Consider the following 23,887-nt stretch of genomic DNA (forward strand, 5'->3'; position numbering starts at 1 on the left):
CAGAAAGCTCAGTTCGCGCTACACAAGATATGCTGGATTTGTTTTCTACCAACAACAAGGTGCTACAAGAAGCAATTGCGAAGGCCCAGGAGGACAGTAAAAGGGTTTTCGATAGAAGAAGAAGAGGCAAACTAATCCTGCAACCGGGGGATCAGGTCTGGTTAGCGATGACAAATTTAAAGATGTCCTGCCCTTCTAAGAAACTGGGGCTGAAGTTTATGGGTCCATTCCGGGTGAAACGGAAAATCAATAAAGTGGCGTATGAACTTACAATTTCGGAAACCTTTAAGATTCACCCAGTCTTCCACGTGTCGCTACTAAAACCAGCAACGCCAGATCCCTTCCTGGATTGGAGGTCCAGACCACCGGGGGCTGTAACCATTAACGAACAAGAGGAATTTGAAGTAGAAGCAATCCTAGACTGCAGGAAGAGAGGTGGCCAGACACAGTTCCTGATTAAATGGAAGGGTTATGGTCCTGAGGAGAACTCATGGGAACCAGCCCAAAATGTTCACGCCCCCAGACTTCTCCGGGAGTTTTATCGCAACCACCCACAGAGGAGAGATCAGTTGGGCATCCGGAGGTTGCCCGTAGGAGGGGCAATGTCAGCAACCAATGTCAATGTCAGCGACGTGCGGCTCTGCGCAGGCACAGTGTGCCGATTTGCACTAGCTTGCAGGCACTAGGTCCTGGGTGGCCGTGACAACGGGGTTGCTAGAGGTACCGCCAGGCGGTGCATTACAGTAGGTGTATGTGTCAAAGTCAACGATCAAGAGAAGACTTCACCAGAGTGAATACAGAGGGTTCACCACAAGATGGAAACCATTGGTGAGCCTCAAAAACAGGAAGGCCAGATTAGAGTTTGCCAAACGACATCTAAAAAAGCCTTCACAGTTCTGGAACAACATCCTATGGACAGATGAGACCAAGATCAACTTGTACCAGAGTGATGGGAAGAGAAGAGTATGGAGAAGGAAAGGAACTGCTCATGGTCCTAAGCATACCACCTCATCAGTGAAGCATGGTGGTGGTAGTGTCATGGCGTGGGCATGTATGGCTGCCAATGGAACTGCTTCTCTTGTATTTATTGATGATGTGACTGCTGACAGAAGCAGCCGGATGAATTCTGAAGTATTTCGGGCAATATTATCTGCTCATATTTAGCCAAATGCTTCAGAACTCATTGGACGCGGCTTCACAGTGCAGATGGACAATGACCCAAAGCAGACTGCAAAAGCAACCAAAGAGTTTTTTAAGGGAAAGAAGTGGAATGTTATGCAATGACCAAGTCAATCACCTGACCTGAATCCGATTGAGCATGGATTTCACTTGCTGAAGACAAAACTAAATGGAAAATGCCCCAAGAACAAGCAGGAACTGAAGACAGTTGCAGTAGAGGCCTGGCAGAGCATCACCAGGGATGAAACCCAGCGTCTGGTGATGTCTACGTGTTCCAGACTTAAGGCTGTAATTGACTGCAAAGGTTTTGCAACCAAGTATTAAAAAGTGAAAGTTTGATTTATGATTATTATTCTGTCCCATTACTTTTGGTCCCTTAACAAGTGGGAGGCACATATGCAAACTGTTGTAATTCTTACACCGTTCACCTGATTTGGATGTAAATACCCTCAAATTAAAGCTGACAGTCTGCAGTTAAAGCACATCTTGTTTGTTTCATTTCAAATCCATTGTGGTGGTGTATAGAGCCAAAAATGTTAGAATTGTGTCCATGTCCCAATATTTATGGACCTGACTGTATGTTTAGTTTCATATGCCCATGGATGTTTTATGATGACATTTTTTCCCCCTTTCCTCTTTCTGAGGTCCGCTACCCAGCACGTTCAGGTCCCTCCTGTCTGTTTCCCAGCCAGTGGGATCACTCAGTGCTTTGGTGGGGGGGGGGGCTCTTCTGTGCTCTCTTGCACTGGATATGCTCCCTTTGCTTCTATGTGCCAGTCTTTGGCACAGCAGCCATCATGCACATGCCAGTGATGTGGGATGCGTGATGTCATCACGCACTCACGAGGCACAGTGACACTTCGCACTGCCGTGTCCGTGGATCCCATGATGCACGCCACCCTGCACCCCACTTGTGAGGTGGGCATGTATTCCCTGGCCATTTTGGAGGAATGTCCTTCCTCCTCTTCTCTATATAAATCTACCATTCATTCAGGAGATTATTGATCCCCCTGCCAGGCATTCTTTAATGGCAATCACTATACCCATATGAACTAGCTAAGATATTTTGTTTTTCAAATCTGATTCTCTTCAATATCCATTTATTTTGTCAATCCCATTAAAAAAATGAAACCTTTTGGAACACAGCTGTTACACTTTCTGAAGTGTCTCGACACACTGTTTTTAAAAACCTTTCCATATATTGTTACTATGTTCCCCTATATGGACAGACAATTTCTTTTTTTTAACAGTTGCGTAGACAGCCAATTTCTTAGTCATCCTGCCTGTATAGTGGAGTCCACAAGGGTACTCTAGCATGTAGGTGACATACTATCATATGAAATTAATTTCCTAATCTCATAAGGACATTGAGCATTTTTCTAAATAAATTGGGCACATTTTATTTTCTGATGAAAAATGGCCTTATTTTCTGCATCTAAAGAAACCCTTGAGATCTAGGAAGGGAACTATTTTCTGTAGAGGGTTTACAGTCTAAATTAGTTCTAGAATTTTTCTGGTAATACATTAGCCAATGTTCCATCTTTTACCAAAATATTGCTAATGCCTCTTGATGCTTTTCCCTATCCCTTTATATTGTCTATTACATTCAATGATGAAGGCTACTCCTTGCTTTTTATTTTGTTCTGATTTCTGAAACAAACCTCTACTCATTTGTAAATCTGCCCCTTGGGTACATCACTGATCCCTTTAGGGTGATTACAGCTCGATGTGGGTATATAACTAACAGGATCCTGGTCTTTAATATATGTCTTTGTATATATCTTCCCATGAGACATGAAGATAATTAGATCCAGGAATTTAACCTGGTTAAAATCACACCCTCCTGAAAAGGAAATATCATATTTTTATTCAACTGTTGCATAAATTCTTCTAGGGATTCAGGTGTACCTTCCCAGATAACTATTATGTAATTTATAAAACGTTTATAGAACCTCAGGTTTTGTCAAGGTTTGTCATATATTGCCTTCTCCCCTATTTACACATAAAGAGTTTGGCTATGCTGGAAGCATACTTTGCGCCCATTGTGACACATTTGGTCTTTAACTATTATTTTTTTTTATACCACAAATAGTTTTTGCTCATTGAAAACTCTAGACCCTCCAAAACATAGTTTCATATGTGCTCTCTCAAGGCCCAACCTTTTCTTTAAAGTACATTTCACCCCCTCCAAATCATCCTTTTGTTTTATGTTTGTATATAAAATGGAAAATTTCCTATCAAATGCTTGCCATATTTTTCCTTTCCCGATGGATTCCATGGCAACATAAGTTTGGGTAGCTTCGCCTTCGATCCTACCCCATAGGACCCCACTCCCATAAATTTTGAGGCTAAGCCAGAGGCTGCATTCTGCAACTTCCTTACTCTTGACACTAGGGTACTCATGCTTCCAAGGAGTCCAAAAGGAAATGAAAATTACAGTAAGTATTTCGTAAGAAATTTTCTGTTTTCCTGACAAACTCCATGGCAGCATACTGTACATTTGGGAACTAACCAGTCGAAAGAGTGGGAATGAAAACAAAAAATGTAAGGTTTCAATTACAGTGCTTAACCAACACCAAAACTTACAACTAAGAATAAACAGCAAAAAGAAGCTAGATTCACATCACAGTAAGCCTGAACAGCCTTAGTGGGGGACCATGTCATCAACCTGCAACTATTCCTGCCGCTCTGTTAGCGGGAGCCCACAAAGTTTATACACTCCTGTTTGACTGAGTTATCACTGCTGCTGTAGGAACCAAGCCCTAAGCCAGGTGCCTAGCTGGCACAACCCTTCCAGGGATGATCCTGGATGATATCTACTTCCTACTGGTTCTGCTAGAGAATGGCAAAGAGATATCCAAACACTGTAAGCAAAGCATGGAACCAAAAAGGGGGAATAATACCAGAATGCACCACAGATTGCCACTGGGGGCCTTAATCAGGAAACAGCTATCTTATTTTGGTGGTACCCCAAACCATGTGCATGAAATAATATAAGAAAACAGCGCTAACCCATCCCCGACACAATAAATGCTGTGAAACACCACCCCCTCTTAATGTGTACCCAGCTATTTTATACCATTATTTCAAACAAGGTGCAACAATGTTATAATTGACTTCTAATATCCAAATATATAAATCAAATATATAACTTGAACCCCCTTCCAAATGTGTAAAATATATATAACAAATAAATATACAAAGTATTAAACAAAGTGCTACTGTGCAATAAACATACAAATAATACAATTCATATCACAAAATCCAATGTGATAATAATATTATTACAAGATCCAACATATATAAAAAAATGTCCACCATAAATATAGGAACAAACTTCATGTGTCTTTTTGCTATGCAACACTAGAAACATTTGTGTGTTCTTCCACCACCAGATATATTGAATGAACTCACCAGAGCTCCAGGCTGGTAATATTATAAACCAGCTGTGAACGTGTGAACTCTGGGAGTAGGAACCTTCAGCTAGAAATCACTTCTCACCTCAGGCACCCTTCTAAGGAAACAGCAGCCAAAAAAAATACTCCTTCTCCCAGCCCTTCCACTAAGTGTTCCCTTTATGTCTCATAAAGTTACATGAATCGAAAAAGAAGAGGAAAAAAGTCCCATCATGTAAAACCATAAAAGATCTTTATTAAAAAAACATTCTATAAAACTTTTTGAGTGTCTCCACCGACACAAGTATGTAAAGTGCAGTCTTGGGGTAGGATCGACTCTGGCCACTACTCTCAGCCACAAGCCTACGATCCACTGTGCGTGATGATGTACATCCAAGCCCTGCTCGATGCGTTTCATCATTCAACGTCCTCCAAGGGTGGAAGGACATGCTTCGCCCTGTGTTTCACAGCATTTATTGTGTAGGGGGTTGGTGAGCGCTGTTTTCTTATATTACTTCAAAGCATTGAACCAGTTATCCCTAGTGGTCCTGCATTTGGAGATGACAATTCTTTTGTTCTCATAGGATACTGAAGCCACCTTGGATTGCAACCCAGTATAGGTATAAACACTACCTGTACTAGGAAGAATTCCAACAAGGATTCCTCATAACCTAAGGCCCATATCCTGAAAAATTCTCCTCCCATGAGGAAGACAACCCCCCCCCCCCCCCCCAAAAAAAAACACGGCCTCTGGCTCAGCCTCAAAACTTACAGGAGTGGGATTCTATGGGGTAGGAGCAAAGGCAGAGCTAATCAAATGTATGCTGCTATGGAGTTTGTCAGGAAATAATTCACATTAATGGTGGCATAAATGTAATTTTTGTTATGCAGTATTTTTTTCAACTTATAGCTGAGGCAAGGTTTTGCTTACCAAATGCAATGAAGGAACCAGTTTTATATTATGTACAAAAAAATTAAATCACAAAAACAAGGAAAAGCCCCCAAGAGCTGGATACATTTGTGAATGTACAAAATATAACTGGATGCTAATATTTATAGGTAACAACACCTGGAGTAGTTGATCCAGGGAGTCATGCTTTGTAGGGGTATTTTTTGTTCCTTTCCTGTGTAACCAATTGATATGGTGTTTGATGTAGTACATTAAAACAGACAGATGGTGGTGGCCTGCCATTCAGGGTCACTTGCACTTGGCAGAACAGTCCTCTGGAACTTGTTTGCTGAACAGTAGGACTTCACTGGAGAGCAGAGCACCCAGGGACTGCATTTCCCAGGGGAGGTAGCATGTGGGCGGGGGCAAATAAATATCAAAGTCCAGAAGACTGAGCAGGAAGTGTGATGGGAGAGATCAAGAAAGGAGAAAGTGTGCTGATGGCTGGAGTACTGAACCAGGCCGGGGAGGCAGAGTCAGAAAAGGATGGGGAGTGGAAAGAGTTTGCTGATCAACAGTTTTTCCATGCTGCCCAGTGAGCCAATCTGTTAGCAGGTGACCAGACCATATGCTGGATCATGACTGGGGAGTCTATGGGGGCCCCCATCTGCAGAGAAAGATGGACCACTAAGATCTGCCGGACACCATTGATCGGGTGAGAGAGTCCCATACACCCGCTAAGCGAACACTGACAATTTCATCACGTCAGCTATCTACCTGCACATAGTTGTGGACATTACACATACCCCAGTTTGTGGCCTGCTTCTCCCAGCCACCATCATTGGAATACATTTGCATTACAATTTCATCATCTATGCTGAACGCAGGACACACAGCTGCAAGCCAGAATACAGCAGTGCCAACTGCAACAACAAATTACCCTTCTCAGCTGAAAGGGATTTATACTAATTCTGCCTTTGGCCCTTGTCCCCCAAAGAGAGTTGTTCTTGATCACAGACACTTATGCCAATTGTTACACTTCACTACTTCAAATCTGCCCTTATTTAATGCTTTAAAGTGGACCTTGCACTAATTCACTACCACCAAGTGGAGAAGTACTAATTCTTCCCCTTTTCCCTCATTATCCTTTGTGTTATCATCCTGAGGAACTATTATCTACACCCTAGTTAAACTTCACACCAACTGGGCCCCAACAAGTGTGCAGAAGACTCCATATTATTCTTAAAGGGGCATTGGTTAATTATAAATGAGAGCTCTCTCCACTTTATATCTAATCTTTGTCATCTGGTTCTGAGTACCCACAGTGAGGTTGCTTGTTTCTTGATAGTTGTTCTCACTCACTGGGGATTCAACAGCCCCCTCAGATTGGAGGCATTGGTTATTTCTGAACACAGGCCTGCTGACAGTTACTGGTACTTCAGTGTGAATAAAAAGAAAATAATTAAAAATCTCCTGCGATCAAAGGTCAGGTTACAGCATATGTGGAAAAATTTTCTTACCTTAGCATTTGAACCAATATGGCAATACTGTGCAGCTCCCTAAGGGCTGGGGTAGCCCAATATGGCACTAGAATAAAGGAAAAGAAAGGGGGCGCACAAGCCTTGTGCATTACTTCAATAAAAACTTTAATCGTATAAAATAGTAGATGTATACTCACAAATGACAAATGTAAAAAGGCATATCATGACCAACAATGGTCCATGGTCTGAAAAGGTGCACGAGTCCCACATCAATTAAAGTTTTTATTGAGGTAATGCACAAGGCTTGTGCGCCCCTTTTCTTTTCTTATTTTCTAGTAACTTCATTGTGAATGCTGTTACTGTTACTTAAAACTTACAGGAGTGACTATATTTGCTGCATATATTGTGAAAAAGACTTCAGTGCAATAAACTCATAATCTAAATTATGCAGTTGGCATGCAATGTGTTCCCACATAGATCAAAATTGTAAATAGAAAATGCAGCGCATAATGTGTATATATATATATATATATATATATATATATATATATATATATATATATATATATATATATATACACACACACATTATGTGCTGCATTTTCTATTTACATATATTTGCCGCATATGCCAATGTTATTTTGTTCTTTTTGACCAAGCTATGTTTAAATCCAATATAAACGCCATATTGGTTTACACTAACTTTTGTGTGAGTCCCTTTTGTAGTGGTGACTTTTACTGGTCACATAAAAATGGTGGTGTCAGCAAAGGTTGGGTTTTCAAAAAGAGGTCCAGATTGACAAGGAACCCAAAAATTACTAAGCAACCCTTAAGGGGTAGCGCTACATCTAAGGGCTCATCTGGGATATCCCTGTTCAGAGAATCTGTGAACCACAAAAATAAAGCACTGAACCATCTCAAATCACTGCCTGGTGTCAGGAGTAGAATGGGAAACCAGAACGGTGTGTGGTGCTGAGCCTTCCTGGAGATGACTGGATGGAAGAGCAGGTCAAGCAGATGTTAAAAGCCTGCATTCCAGACCATAGGGGAAGCATCATTGATATCCGAAGTAATCCAGATGCATCCAATGTATTGGTGTTGACTGAGTGGACAAAAGGGATCCCTCCTTTGCTTGAAGAAAAGAGTATGCATTTGTCTGACACAGTAAGGGCATAAGTGTTCAGATCAAGTGCTAGTGACACAACTGTAGAGAGTTCACGAAAAAATAAAAACCCTGAACCAGAGCCGTCCACTTCCGCTGATACTGTAGGGGGCATATATGCCACTTCACTGGCTGAACTAAGGAAGCTCATTGAGACCCTGCTGAAGAACTCTGCATCCATTACTAGTCATAACTACCATAGACTGAGACTCTTCTCTGGTAAGACCCCTACTCTCCTAGGGGAAGATTACTTTGATACAAGGGTTGACCAAGCCCTTCAGGCTATAGAGGAATGGGAAATAGCAGATGCTGTGAAGAAACAGAGGGTAGTGCCCATGAGTGTCTTGAGGCCTTTCGTGGGAGCTGGCTCCTTAATCAGCTATTTACTAGTCATTGAGGACACCGTCAAGTGCCAGCTCAACTATTCACTGGTTATTAAGGATGCTCATGGATGCTGGATCCACTATTCACTGATTCTTAAGGACACCAGTGGGTTCCGGCTCCTTAATGACCAGCATCTTTAGCCGCTTGCTCCCCATCCACATTAGTTGTACTGTGAGTGGACAGCAGCTGCACGCCAGGTGATGTACCTGAATGTTGCAGCTTCTCTTTTGGCTTAGGTGCACCCATGCCTGCTGCTGACCCGTGCTGTGATTGGACACAGCACGAGTTTGGCAATTGATTTAAGCCAATGATTTTGGCTGAAGTCAGCTGATTGCCTGTGGCCAAATCACACACAGGAGTTTATTTACTAAAACTGGAGAGTGCAAAATATGTTTTTTTTTTTACAAAGCTTCATTGAACAAGCTGAAGTTAGAAGCTGATTGGTTATCATGCACAGTTGCATGAGATTCTGAGTGCTCCAGTTTTAGTAAATCTAAAGGGAGAAAAAAACAGATAGAAAATAAATTAAAAGCAGCACACATTGTTAGGCACACAGTTAACCCTCTAATTGCCCCTAGATATAAACCCCTTTCCAGCCAATGTCTTTAGTACAGTGTCAGCCTACAAATTATCACTGATCACTGTATTAGTGTCATTAGTGATGTCAGTTAGTAACCCTCACAGTTTTTTTGTTTTTTTTTTACCACAGGGGCAGCACAGCCAGGGGTAGCATTGGCAATTATCATCTTGGCTAAAGTATTCATCTTGGATTAAGTATTGAGCATTGCACTTTGGCTCACTTCAGCGAATGCACAAAGCGAGAAGCCACAGCAATCTCAAATACTGAACAGACTACAGGTGACCTGTTTCCCCATCCAGCTTTTTCATTTCCCAGTCTACTTCTTCATCTCACCACTCTAACATGCACTCCCTACTGCTCCTTCTCACAGTTGTATCCTCTCTCTCTTCAAGCTCTCTCTCTTTAAGCTCTCTCTCTCTCCTTCACCCCTCTTCTCCACCCCACAGCTTATATATACAGTATATCACCCTAACTCCTGTCTTCACCTTATTACTGTACTCATCAACTCCTACTAATTCAGAGCCCACATACTAATAAAACCTCCAGGACACTGGGACATGTCCCTCCATATAAATCATACTCCCATATTACCTCCCTCACCCTTCTGCTTCTCTTAACATCTGGAGATCAAATTCTGGGCCGCCATCATTTTCCTTCAATTCAACACACCCGGCATCCCCTATCCTCTACCAGTGGCCCAATCAACACAATCTGGTTACTATTCCTATTTTTCCTAGAACCAGCCTCCCCTTTTCCTGTGCCCTCTGGAATGCCCGCTCTATCTGTAACAAATTTAGCTCTGTCCATGACCTTTTTATCACAAACTCCTTTAACTTGCTAGCAATCACAGAAACCTGGCTTCATGAATCTGACTCTCCTTCTCCTGCTGCCCTTTCCCAAGGTGGTCTCCTCTGGACTCACTCTCCCAGGCCTAGTGGACAGATTGGAGGTGGAGTAGGAATCCTCCTATCCCCTCAAAGCACTTTTCAGGTCCTTCATTCTACTCTCTCTCTGTCCCTCTCCTCATTTGAAGTTCACTCTATTCATCTATTCTCTCCAGTTTCTTTCAGAATTGCTGTGACTTATCGGCCTCCTGCACCGGTATCAAGGTTCCTTGATGACTTTTCTGCCTGCCTACCTTACTTCCTCTCTTCTGAAATTCCCACTATCATTCTTGGTGACATCAGCATCCCTGTTAATCTTAACAGCTCCTGCAACCTCTAAACTTCTGAACCTAGCCACTTGTTTTGACCTAAAACAATGAACACATGCTTCTACTCACTCGAATGGTAACTGCCTTGACCTTGTATTTTACCTACAGTATGCACTTCTTGCAACCTCACCAACTTTCCTCTTCCTCTCTCTGATCACTCCCTTATTAGCTTCACTCTCCTTGGCTTCCTCCTCCTTGTCTTCCAACTACCAAACAGTTACCCGTTGAAACCTTTGCTATCTTAACCCTTCTCTTCTTTTATCGCCAACAGATTGTCTCTATGACAAAATCTCAGCCCTGTCCTGCCCCAGCCTGGTCACTTCTGTCTACAATAGTTCACTGTTATCCACCGTGGACACATTGGCCCCCCTCACTACACACAGAATTAGGCCCTGACCACTACAGCCCTGGCAAACAAACAATACCAGATGCCTCAGAAAACGTAGCCATGCTCTGGAGCATTTATGGCGTAAGACTAAGACCCAGAAAGACTTCGACCAATATAAATCTGCCCTTCAAAAATACAATTCTTGTCTCCACACTGCCAAACAGACCTATTTTACCACTCTCATTAACACCCTCTCAGGCAATCCCCGGCAACTCTTTTCTACCTTTAACTCTCTTCTTCATCCTTCTCTACCTCCACCCACTAACTCACTGCCCAGGAGATCGCTAATCACTTCAAAAATAAGATTGATACAATTCACGACAAGATCTCTACTGTTCAGATATCTTACCCTACACTCCTTGTCCACCTGCACAATCTATACTTCCCTTGTTTAACCCAGCTACTATAGAGGAGGTTGGTAAACTTTTTTCTAAAGCCCACCTAACCACCTGTCCCCTGGACCCTGTTCCCTCGCAAATACTAAGGTCACCTATCCTTCATTCCTTAACTCATATTTTCAATCTCTCCCTTGCTACTGGCATCTTCCCCAACTCTCTAAAGCATGTGCTAGTCACCCCCATAATTAAAAAAGCCTCACTGGACCTCACCAATCTAAGCAACCTAACACCCATTTCCTTACTCCCTTTTGCTTCCAAACTCCTTGAACGTCTAGTCTACAGTCGACTGGGCTGCCACCATATTGAATATAACCTTCACCATCCCCTTCAGTTAGGATTTTGACCACAACACTCCACAGAAAATGCTCTCCTAAAACTCACAAAAGACTTACTAACCACTAAAACCAATGGTCACTATTCCATACTCGTACTCTTGGACCTCTCTGCTGCCTTTGACACAGTTGACCACCCCCTCCTCCTCCTCAAAAAACTCTATTTACTTGACCTCCCTGACTGTACTGTGATTGAATCTTACCTATCTCACTGCACCTTCAGTGTCACTTACAACTCTACTTCCTCCTCTCCTACTCCTCTTACTGTCAGGGACCCCCAAGGTTCTGTCCTTGGACCTCTCCTACTCTCAATCTACACTTCTTCCTTGGGTCAGCTGATAGCTTCCAATGGTTTCCAATACCATTTCTGTGCTGATGACACACAAATCTATCTCTGTACTCCTGAGCTCACCCCATCAGTTTCCTCACATATCACCGATTTACTAACAGACCTACTGTATCAGACCGGATGTCACACCACTTCCTAAAACTCAATCTATCTAAAACTGAGCTCATAATATTTCCTCCCCCATGTGCCTCTTCCCCTGATTTCTCGGTCAGGATCAATAGCACCACTATCAACCCATCCCCGCATTCCAGGGTGATAGGGGTAACCCTGAATTCTGAACTATCCTTTCAGGACCACATCCAATCCCTATCCAAATCATGCCGCCTCAACCTCCGCCAAATCTCCAGAATATGCCTCTTTATAACCAATGATGCCACAAAGCTCCTAATTCCCTCCCTGGCAATCTCTTGCCTCGACTACTGCAACTCCCTCCTTATTGTCTTACCTTTACATAGGCTATCCCTTCTCCAGTCCATCATGAATGCTGCTACCAGGCTCATCCGCCTTACCAACTGTTCAGTGTCTGCTACCCCCCCCCTCTGCCAATCCCTCCAATAGTTTCCACTCATCCAATGAGAAAAAATTCAAAATACTAAAAATGTACAAAGCCATCTACAACTCCACCCCAGCTACATCACCAACCTGGTCTCAAAATATCAACCAAACCACTCTCTTCGATCCTCCCAAGACTTTCTGCTCTCTAGTTCCCATGTCACCTCCTCCCATGCTCACCTCCAGGACTTCTCCTGAGCTTCTCCAATCCTATTGAACTCCGTACCCTAATCTGTCTGTCTAGGTCCTAATCTATCCACCTTTAGACGATATCTAAAAACCCTTCTCTTTAAAGAAGCCTATCCTGCTTTTACCTAGTAAATTGCCTTTTATTTCCTCCAGCAGCTCACCCCCCCCCCCCACATCTATTACCTTTTGTATCGCTCAAACCTTCCTCCTAGATTGTAAGCCCGGTTTCCTCCGGTACCAAATTGTATTGTAACTGTACTGTCTGCCTTCATTTTGCAAAGTGCTGCGCAAACTGTTGGCGCTATATAAATCCTGTATAATAATAATGTAGCAGAATACATTTTAGCCTAAACTTATAAAGAAATTTGATTTTATTGGATATGTTTTTCAAAATATTCAGTCTTTAATTTATATACTAAAATACCCAGCAGTGATCAAATACCACCAAATGAAAACTCTGTGTGAAAAAAATTATATAAAATTTCATTTGGGTACAGTGTTGCATGACTGCACAATTACCAGTTAAGGTAGCATAGTGTTGAATAGCAAAAAAAATGCTCTGGTCATGAAAGGGGTGTGTTTTGATGGTGTGTCTTCACTGACTTTTAGAAAGCACACCAAAGATACAGCATGCAGGACTTTTCAAACCACAGCACAAATGCAGTGCAGCGATGTGAAAAGTCACACAGGATCTAAAGTGGAATATTTTTGATGAGCTTTTGTCACGCTGGAAAGGTGCTTTATAGAGCAGCAAAAGCATGTCAGTGTGAAAGGGCCCTAACTGTGTAAAATTTAAAGAATGTATGAACTTTTAGCTGGTTGTTAAGGAGCCTACAATGCCACCAACCAACCATCACCACCAACCAACAACCATGACATCTGCTGTCAGCAAAAAAATTTAGGAAAAACGCTAGGAGTTATTTTACCACTGATCTTAAAGAAGTAGATACCATTTCATGAGTTGAACCCACTCACAGTGTCCCTGATCACTGCCACATCAGTCATAATGGGCACAATTCACTAAAGCTTATGGCATGAGTTAAGTCAGTCACATGACCACATATTGCATGTGATACTGAAAATGTCAATTCACTATTGCTAGTATGCGCTATTTACCAAAAATAGCAAAAACACTCAGGAAATACTACATAAAAAGACCTTAAAGTCAATACACAGAAGGAAATAAATAATGAAATGCATGCGGTAATTATGTAGTGGTCCAGGCATGTACTGGTATTTGTCAGTACTGTCATGGGTTGTTAGGGAATGGGTGGCCTCCACGTCCCTAACAACCTATGAGTCATCAGCTGTCAGCGAGGATCCCCACTGACAGCTGAATGTAAAAAAGAATTGCAACAAAAAAAAGACATGGGGTCCCCCCCCTCCATCCATACCAAGCCCTTCAGATCTGTATGGGTTTCGAGGAGAACCCCCAAGCCAAATTATTGTTAAAAATGGCATGGGGTCCCCCTCAAAATCCATACCAGACCCTTACCCGAGCATGCAGCCTGGCAGGTCAGGAAAGGGGGTTGAAGAGCACCCCCCCTCCTGAACCATACCAGGCCATATGCCCTCAACATAATGGGGTGCTTTGGGGCAGGGGGGTCTCCCCCCCCAAAGCACCTTGTCCCCATGTTAATGGGGACAAGGGCCTCTTCCCCATAACGCTGGCCGTGGGGGTCTGTGGATGGGGGGCTTATCGGAATCTGGAAGGCCCCAGATCCCGACCCCACCCCATTTGAATGAGTACATGAATGAGTATGTGGTACATGGTACCGCTACCCATTTCGAATCACTTGCCTACTGAACGACATATCAGATTGGATGTTACTCCACTTCCTCAAATTAAACCTTTCCAAAACCGAGCTCCTAGTTTTCCCCCCAGCCCGCGCCCCCCCAACCTCTCCATCACGACCAACAACGCCACCATCAGTCCCACCCCACAAGCCAAAGTTCTAGGTGTCACTCTAGACTCCAATCTGTCCTTCCAGCCCCATGTCCAATCATTGGCAAATTCATGCAGGCTCCACCTCCGCAACATCTCCAAAATACATTCGTTCCTAACCCTAGAAGCTGCTAAACAATTTATCCACTCCCTTATTATCTCACAACTTGACTACTGTAACTCCCTCCTAACCGGCTTACCTCACCACAGGCTATCCCCGCTTCAGTCTATCCTGAACTCGGCGGCCAGACTCATCCACCTTACCAACCGCTCTGTATCCGCCACCCCCCTCTGTCTTTCCCTCCACTGGCTTCCGATTGCCCAACGCATAAAACTCAAATTTACTAACATTGATGTACAAAGCTATCCATAACACTGCCCCAAACTACCTCACCGACCTGATATCCAAATACCACCCAACCCGTAATCTTCGCTCCTCACAAAACCTCCTATTCTCTAATTCCCTGTTCTCCTCCTCCCATGCCCGAGTCCAGGACTTCTCCAGGTCTTCCCCCATCCTCTGTAACTCACTACACCAATCCATCAGACTGTCACCTACCCTCCTCACCTTTAGGCGCACCCTGAAAACCCATCTCTTCAGGGAAGCCTACCCTCACCTAACTGCCGATCTCCTCCACTCCTCCTACCACTCCATCCCCCACAGCCTTTTCCTCCTGTACCACTATCCCCCCCTCCCCTCCTAGATTGTAAGCTCCAAGGAGCAGGGCCCTCGCACCCCTCGTGTATTGTATTGTTACTGTATTGTCTCATGTACTGTCTCCCATTATAATGTACAGCGCTCAGCAAACCTTTTGGCGCTATATAAATACTGTATAATAATAATAATAATAAAAAAGGACTTCTTTTAATAAAGGGCTTGGCAAAGACTGTCTCCTTTCACACTGCTGTTTTTTTGTGAATGGGTTGCGGTACCATGTACCCCATACTCATTCACATGGGGGGGGTGAAATCTGGGGGCCCTCCTGCTAAAGGGGGCTTCCAGATCCTGATAAGCCCCCTGCCTGAAGACCCCCACAACCACAGGCCACAGTTGTGGGGAAGAGGCATTGGGACAAGGTGCTTTTGCTCCCCTGCCCCAAAGCACCCCCCCATGTTGAGGGAACGTGGCCTGCAATGGTTCAGAGGGGGATACTTGCTCATCCTCCGCCTTCCTGATCTGCCAGGCTGCATGTTTGAATAAGGGTCTGGTATGGATTTTGGTTGGACCCCTATGCCATTTTTGAAAAAATGTTGGCATGGGGGTTCTCCTCAAAATCTATAGCAGACTTGAGGGGCTTAGTATGAATGGAAGGGGGACCCCATATCATTATTAAACTTTTTTTAATTGCCGCCAATTCTTTCTTTTACATTCAGCTGTCAGTGAGAACCCCGCTGACAGCTGAAACATTAACGCATGTTTTTCACTACTAAAATACCACATGACTCAATAAAATAACTCATGCTGTACTTTAGTATCATTTTTTAGAGAATTCAAACTTTTTTTAAAATGCTGTGCGATATCCTACTGCATACTTGGATGCAGTAAGATACCGCTTAGTGAATTGTACCCAATGTCCCTAATCACTGCCATGTCAGTCAAAGTGTCACCACACCAGTGTAAGTCAGAAACTGTTCCCAGACATCCCCTGCGGACAATTGCACTCCTGGAACCAAAGGGACTTTTTTGTTCTTCTTTCTTTAGCCTTGTGTATTTCTTGGTCACTGAACATGGCATTCCTGGGGGCAGCCAGGAACCTGAAAGTTAGGCTTGCTTTGCATACAGGAGCTGGGACTGCTACAGGTGATGCTACACTAAGCTTTATTCCCTGACCACTTGTATGGAGGTGGCCATTACAGTACATTGGTTTTCATACAATTGGTTGATTTTTGTGACTAACAAGATACAATGTCCAGTATATAATCAGTCCAGACACTGGACCATACTCAGTATGAGCAGCAGAATGTGTTTTAAGGTGTAATTCTAAGCATACCCATGCTGTGTGTAAGAAATATCTAATTATATTGACAACAAGAAAATGTAAAAAATTATTTTCATTTTCTTTTTGCATTTTTCAAAAACCTGTGGCAAAATAATAAACTCTTAAAAAGGCTCACCATGCCTCTTAAAAAAACCTTGGGAAGTTTGCTTTCCAAAATGTGGTAATTTCATGGGTGTTTCCATTGTCCTGGTGCTCCAGGGCCTCCAAACATTTTATAGGTAGTTAAGAAATTAAATGAGTAATTTATGCCCCTGAAATGCCGAAGGTGCTCTTTGGATTTTGGAGCTCTCTATGTTGCTAGGCTGAAAAAAGTCTCACACCTGTGGTATCCCCATACTCAGGAGGAGTAGCAGAATGTGTTTTGGGGTACAATTCTAAGTATGTCTTTGATGTGCGTTAGAAATATCTAATTGTAACAAAAATTTGTAAGTCTTAACATATTTTTTCTTTAACATTTCAGTAATGTACAGTTAATCACACAGAAGTTTCAGTCCTGAATATTATTGTACAGTATAATATATTGTAAGATTCTCACCTCAGCTCTTGCAGGGTACAGCCTGGATATCTGAGTCCCTCACACAGAAGTCTTACTCCAGAATCCTTTAGAGGGTTCCTTGATAAATACAGTTTGGTGACAGATCGGTTTGCAATAAGAACAGAGCGGAGATTATCACAGCATGAGGGGGTCAAATCGCAGTCAGTGAGGCTGCGGAGACAAAATAGATACAATGAACAGTACTCTAACTTACCATAGGATTTTGGAGTCCTATTACAAATGTTTACTGAAGTTTGAGATCAGGTTTCTCATTTTTTCAGATGCTACCTTCTTTCACACACAAATGTACTTACTGAATATAATGACCAGCATGTGTCACTAGGTCCTGCTCTGGACAGTGTCTGAATTGTGAAGTATCTCCACTCAGGGCCACCATCCCAACATATCAAATTAGCACTGGCTTGGGAGTGCAAATGCCACCCTGCCCTAAATCTAGTTCTTCACTGCTGTCCCATGCAAACCAATCAGCCATAACTTTTTGACCGTCCACCCCCCACCATAACCATAACTTGTGGAACCATGGACTCTACTAGACCTATGAAGTTATGCTGTAGTAGCAGATCCTTTAAGTCCTGTAAATTGTGAGGTGGGGCCTCCATGAATAGGATTTGTTTTTCCAGCAATTCCTACATATGCTCGATTGAGCTGAGACTTGAAAAATTTTGAGGCCAAGTCAAAATCTCATCAGACCAGGCCATCCTCTTCCATTGTTGTATGCTCCGATTCTGATGCTCACATGCCCTTTGTGCTTTTGGCTGTGGACAGATGGGTACCCTGACTGGTGTGTAGCTACACAGCCCTATACAAAACTGTGATGCTTTGTGTGTGTTTTGACACCTTTCTATCAGATCCAGAATTCACTTTTTCAGCAATTTAAACTACATTAGGTCCTCTATTGCATCGGACTTTGCGCTCCACCTCCATCAATTGTATTTATTTATTACAGGTACTTATATAGCTCCATCAATTTACGCAGCACTTTACACATATATTGTACATTCATATCAGTCCCTAAGCCTCAAGGAGCATACAATCTAAGGGTCTCTAACTCACATACATACAGATATGAGGACCAGTTTAGACAGGAGCCAATTAACCTACCAGCATGTCTTTGGCATGTGGAGTAAACCAGAGTACCCAGAGGAAACCTACAAAAGCACAAGGAAAACATGCAAACTCCAGGCAGGTGGTGCCATGGGTGGGATTCAGACCAGTGACCCTAGTACTCCACCTGCTAACCATTTAGCCACTGTGCTGCCCCAAGAAACCTTGGTCACCCATGATCCTGTCATCGGTTGGCTAGTTTTCCTTCCTTGGACCACTTTTGGTTGGTCCTAAGCACTGCAGACCAGCAGCATCCCACAAGAGATGCAGTTTTGTAATTGCTCTGACACAGTCCTCTAGCCATTACAACTTAGCTCTTGTCAAATCCCCTCAAATCCATTTGCTTGCCCATTTTTTCTGCTTTCAACACACCAATTTCAGGGGAAACATGTTCACTTTCTGCCCAATATATCCCACTCATTTTCAGATGTTATTGTAATGAGATAATCAATGTTACCTGTTAGTAGTAAAGTTATGATTGGTTGGCATGTATGTGTTTATATAGTATATGTGTATATATGTATGTATGTATTTGTGTGTAACGTACATGTAAGATTTGAGTAGCTGAGATGTGACCTGTAGAAATATGACAATGTAGATTTAGCATTCCATGTTAATATAAGATGTGTTCAGAATTAAGTTAGAGATATATGGTCACCAATTAGCATCTGAAGGGACAGACCTTCCTCTAGACTGGAGGTGACACCTGGATGCCAATAAGATTTGTCACCTACTTCTAGACATTTCAGCTTCAGAGGCAGTGGGAGACCAAGAGAGAGCTCCAATCTGTCTAGGAGCTCTAAAGTATATCAGCAGATCAAAGGAATAGATTTCATCTCTCATAAAAGCTAAAATATTAGTTGCAGAGAGATGAAAATACTTCCTTCTGATTGGACACACTGTAGGCTACATCTGCATGTAAAACTGTATTTGTAGCCTATGTAGAATCCCCGAGAAATGCAGAAAACTGTTATATGGTGCCTGATTGCAACAGCTGAACAGTGATTGTTACTGTCATGATCAGACTGATGCGCTGGTGTCGGAAGTTCAATCCCTGACTTGGTGATTCAAACCGTTCCTGGTCCAATCGACTTTGGGCATTTCAGTACCCAGAACATCCTGTGGGCTGGTACAGGAACACCCCCCAGAGTCAACTGGCCAAGGGCTAATGTCCAGCCCATGTCCATATTCCCATAAATTGAGGACCCTGAGATATGGACGGTGTGATTCATATGGAGCCAGTTCTATTGACTGACAGATTGCGGACTTTCTCTGACTTGCTCCAGTCGCGGGATAACTCTTGGTAAAAGTTTTCTTTCTGTTTTTATTCCCTTTTATTTTATAGTCAATAGCCAATTGTGTGTCTTCTTGTATTTTCTGTAACTTTTTATATTTTGTACATATTTTATGCACTGCCCACTTTCGGGATATTAAATCATAAAATTAATAAGTGACTTCTGGGTACTTAAGCTTGGGCTCATATCTCCGAAGAGATTGTATTGTATTGCAGTGTCTTTATATGCTCGGTCAAGTTCATTGCCAATCTGTATGCAATTGCACTGTGTGTTGGCAGATTGCATGCAGATTGTAAAGGTAACAGGTCTGCCAGATGGAGATCTGTGTGTGTGTGTGGTGGCCCAGCAGGCCAGTCTGTGGATAAAACTGTTGGGTGGTGGCAAGCTACCATTTGTGGTGTGTCTGGTGTGGGGGTGTGTGGACAGTGGAAGAGTGATTAACATCGGGGTTCTAGCTTGTAGGATAGCTGGAGGAATCCTAGAAGGGGTGCCACTTGCTAGGCTGCTTCTCAACCCTTAGTGTGCACCAGATTGTATATAAGATTTATATCTGCCTGTGTGTGTGGTCAGCCATCTGGACTGGAGTGGAGTCTCCCTCTAGTGGTGGCCAGAGGTAGTGCGGGCTGTGAAAGTATATCACGGCTGGTCTTATATATATTCAGATTAAGTCCCCCTTATTCCCTCTTACCCCAAGTCACGGACGTGCACTCCTCGGTTAGCTAGTTGCTGTGGGCATGTGGGGTGGATCCGTGACAGTGTATATATATATATATATATATATATATATATACACACACACACACACATACTTTACATACAGTACATGCACTCTATTGCCAAAAGTATTAAGCCACCTGCCTTTCTGTGCACATGACCTTTATTGGCCTCCCAGTCTTAGTCCGTAGGGTTCAGTATTGAGTTGGCCCCACCCTTTGCAGCTACAACAGCTTCATCTCTTCTGGGAAGGCCATCCACAAGGTTTAGGAGGGTGTCTATGGGAAGGTTTGACCATTCTTCCAGAAGCACATTTGTGAGGTCAGGCACTGATGTCGGGAGAGGAGGCCTGGCTCGCAGTCTCCGCTCTAATTCATCCCAAAGGTGTTCTATGGGGTTGAGGTCAGGACTCTGTGCAGGACAGTCAAGTTCCTCCACCCCAAACTGGCTCCTCCATGTCTTTATGGACCTTGCTTTGTGCACTGATGTGCAGTTATGTTGGAACAGGAAAGGGCCATCCCCAAACTCTTCCCACAAATTGTGAGCATAAAATTGTCCAAAATGTCTTAGTTTGCTGACGTCTTAAGAGTTCCCCTTACTGGAGCTAAGGAGCCAAGCCCAACCCCTGAAAAACAACCCCACACCATAATCCCCCCCTCCACAAAACGTTACACTTGGCACAGTGCAGTCAGGCAAGTACCATTCTCCTGGCAACTGCCAAACCCAGACTTGTCCATCGGATTGCCAGCAAGAGAAGCGTGATTGGTCACTGCAGAGAACACGTCTCCACTGCTCTAGAGTCCAGTGGTGGCGTGCTTTACACCAAGGCATCCAATGCTTTGCATTGCACTTGGTGATGTAAGACTTGGATACAGCTGCTCAGCCATGAAAAAGCCATTTCATGAAGCTCTCTAAGCACTGTTGTTGTGCTCATCTGAAGGCCACACCAAGTTTGAAAGTTTTTAGCTATGGACTCTGCAGACAGTTGGCGACTTCTGCGTACTGTGCGCTTCAGCATGCGCTGTCCCCGCTCTGTCATGTTATATGGCCTACCACTTGGTGGCTGAGTTGCTGTTGTTCCCAGTTGCTTCCACTTTGCTATAATCCCACTAACAGTTGAGCGTGGAATATTTAGTAGCCAGGAAATGTCACAGATGGACTTATTGCACAGGTGGCCACCTATCACGGTACCACACTTGGAGTCACTGAGCTCCTGAGAGCGACCCATTCTTTCACCAATGTTTGTAGAAGCAGTCTGCATGCCTAGGGGCTTGATTGTACACACCTGTGGCCATGGAGGTGATTGGAACACCTGAATCACATGATATGGAGGGCAGGACCAATACTTTGGGCAATATAGTGTGTGTGTATACTGCATATATACAGTATATATATATATATATATATACAGCAATTGAATGTTGCTTATGACAATTATCAAAGACTGTGCGTTAAATATATTGCTCTGTTATACAACACTCAAGGGTCATTGGAAGAATTAATGAGTTTTGAGGAGCTCAATCTTGAAAGAGACAATTTAGCGGTGTGAACAAAGACAAAGGCAGAAGTGAGAATAGCACAGCTCCATGAATCCAGATCTTATCGCTCTGCGTCTACTAGACACTCAAGATCTTCCAAATCCATACAATCAAGGTTCTCTACACTCAGTCAACAACTAATAAAAGTCCGTGCTGATGCTGATGCTGAAGCTTCTAAAATTCAGGCAGCTTTCGCCCAAAGGAAAGCAGAAATGGAGGCTCAGGCCGCAGAAATGGAGGCTCAGGCCGCACATAAAAAAGCAGAAATGGAGGCTCAGGCCGCACATAAGAAAGCAGAAATGAAGGCTCAGGCCACAGAAATGGAGGTTTAGGCTGCACACAGGAAAGCAGAAATGGAGGCTCAGGCCACAGAAATGGAGGTTTAGGCCACACACAGGAAAGCAGAAATGGAGGCTCAGGCCACAGAAATGGAGGCTCAGGCCTCACATTTGAAAGCAGAGAAAGAAGCTGAAGCCACACCCCAAGAGGCAGAAATTGAAGTTTTGGAAAAACAATGTGAGCATGCCACAGCCATGGCAAGGTTCTGGGTCTTAGAACAAGCCGCTCGTGAAAACAAGAGACAACAGTTCCAGACACTCAGTTGTATCTTATGTCTCAGATTCTTCGCACATCTCTCCAGAATGTCAACTTCCTGTCACAGCAGCCAAACTACTCAATCAAAGTATCTTCTCTGCACCTACTGTACCTCAGGATGATTTGCCCTTATATCCTCCAATACATCAGACTGCAGCATCTCAGCTAGCCTCAGGCACTGGTGTTTATTTAAGACCATCCACTTTGGCACCAACAGAGTATCTCCAAGCAAATGCACTATGCACTACTCTACAAACCAACATGCCAATGGACTTTAAGCCAGCGCCAGCACTGAATGCCTTAGCAGCAACATATGTTCCCAAGTCACTCTACGTAAGTCCACCAACCGTCACAACCAACTCTGTTCCACCTGCAGTCATGCACCCAAAATATGAAAACACGGACATGACACAGTTCGCTAAATACATGCTCTGCAGAGGGCTTGTTAAGACAGGCCTCACCAAGTTTGATGACAAGCCTGAAAATTACAGAGGCTGGAAATCCACTTTTAAGGCCACAATGAGTGACCTAGACATCAATGCCACAGAGGAATTAGATCTACTCATCAGATGGCTAGGTCCCCAGTCTACTGAATGCATCAAGAGAAGCAGTTCATATTGACAACCCTGCTGCAGGCCTTAAAGCTGCTTGGAGCAGACTTGGACATACCTTTGGCAGCCCAGAGGCCATTGAAGATGCTTTATTCAAAAGGTTGCAAAGCTTCCCAAGGATTTCTGCTAACGACAATCTAAAGTTTCAAGAAATCAGCGATGTTCTATTAGAGCTTCAACTTGTTAAGGCTGACATCAACTTACCTGGTCTCATTTACCTTGACACCTCTCATGGCATCAAATCTATTGTTCTAAAGCTACCATATGGAATTCAAGAAAGATGGGCAGCGCTTGGATCAAAGTATAAGGAAGAACATAGAGTTGCTTTTCCTCCCTTTTCGTACTTCTGCGAGTTCATCAAAAGAATTGCAGACACTAAGAATGACCCAAGTTACTCATATGGGGACTGTAACCTTCTCAGTACACTCTCTCCAAGACCTACGAACACACATATGTCACACAGAGACTGTAGAGGTCCAGCGTTAGTGAAAAGGACTAATGTTCTACCTGCACCTGCTACAGTTCTTGAAAAGACTGATCAAAACAAGAGAATTGAAGACCCAAATTGCCAATGTCCAATACATAACAAACCACATCCACTTAATAAATGTATCGGCTTCAGAAAGGAAACCCTCCAAGAACGTAAGGAACTTTAGAAGAAATTTGGGGTTTGCTACAAATGCTGTGACTCCACAGAACACTTTGCAAAAGGACTGTAAAGCGATCATCAAATGCATAGAGTGTGACAGTGATGACCATGTGCAAGATCTTCATCAACATTTGCAGAACTCTGCTACGCTCACAATCTCCCTGAGGCAAAGCAAGGTGGGGAGCACCCAGATCAAGCAGCACCTTTCATCCCAGTGTTCTCTACATGTAAAGATGTCTGCAGAGAAGGATTCTGCGACAAATCTTGTGCAAAGATATGCTTGGTCCGTGTATACCCCAAAGGTCAACCTGAAAAGGCCATAAGACTGTATACTATTCTGGATGATCAGAGTAACAGATCTCTTGCAAGAACACAGTTTTTTGAACTATT

At 43.4% G+C, this 23,887-nt stretch overlaps 1 protein-coding gene across 1 annotated transcript in view; it reads right to left on the minus strand.

The window, feature by feature from the left end:
* LOC149438025 (NACHT, LRR and PYD domains-containing protein 3-like) overlaps window positions 1-23,887 on the minus strand; it is a 131,036-nt gene that overhangs the window by 56,177 nt on the left and 50,972 nt on the right. Inside the window, exon 6 of the mRNA XM_089660318.1 lies at window positions 16,972-17,142. Within this exon, the coding sequence (XP_089516444.1) occupies window positions 16,972-17,142 (171 nt within the window). The remainder of the gene's footprint in view (window positions 1-16,971; window positions 17,143-23,887) is intronic.

The sequence above is a fragment of the Staurois parvus genome, unplaced genomic scaffold (genome assembly GCF_062004578.1).
Source record: "Staurois parvus isolate SC_StPar_1 unplaced genomic scaffold, SC_StPar_1.0 ptg001224l, whole genome shotgun sequence".
NCBI classification, from domain to species: domain Eukaryota; kingdom Metazoa; phylum Chordata; class Amphibia; order Anura; family Ranidae; genus Staurois; species Staurois parvus.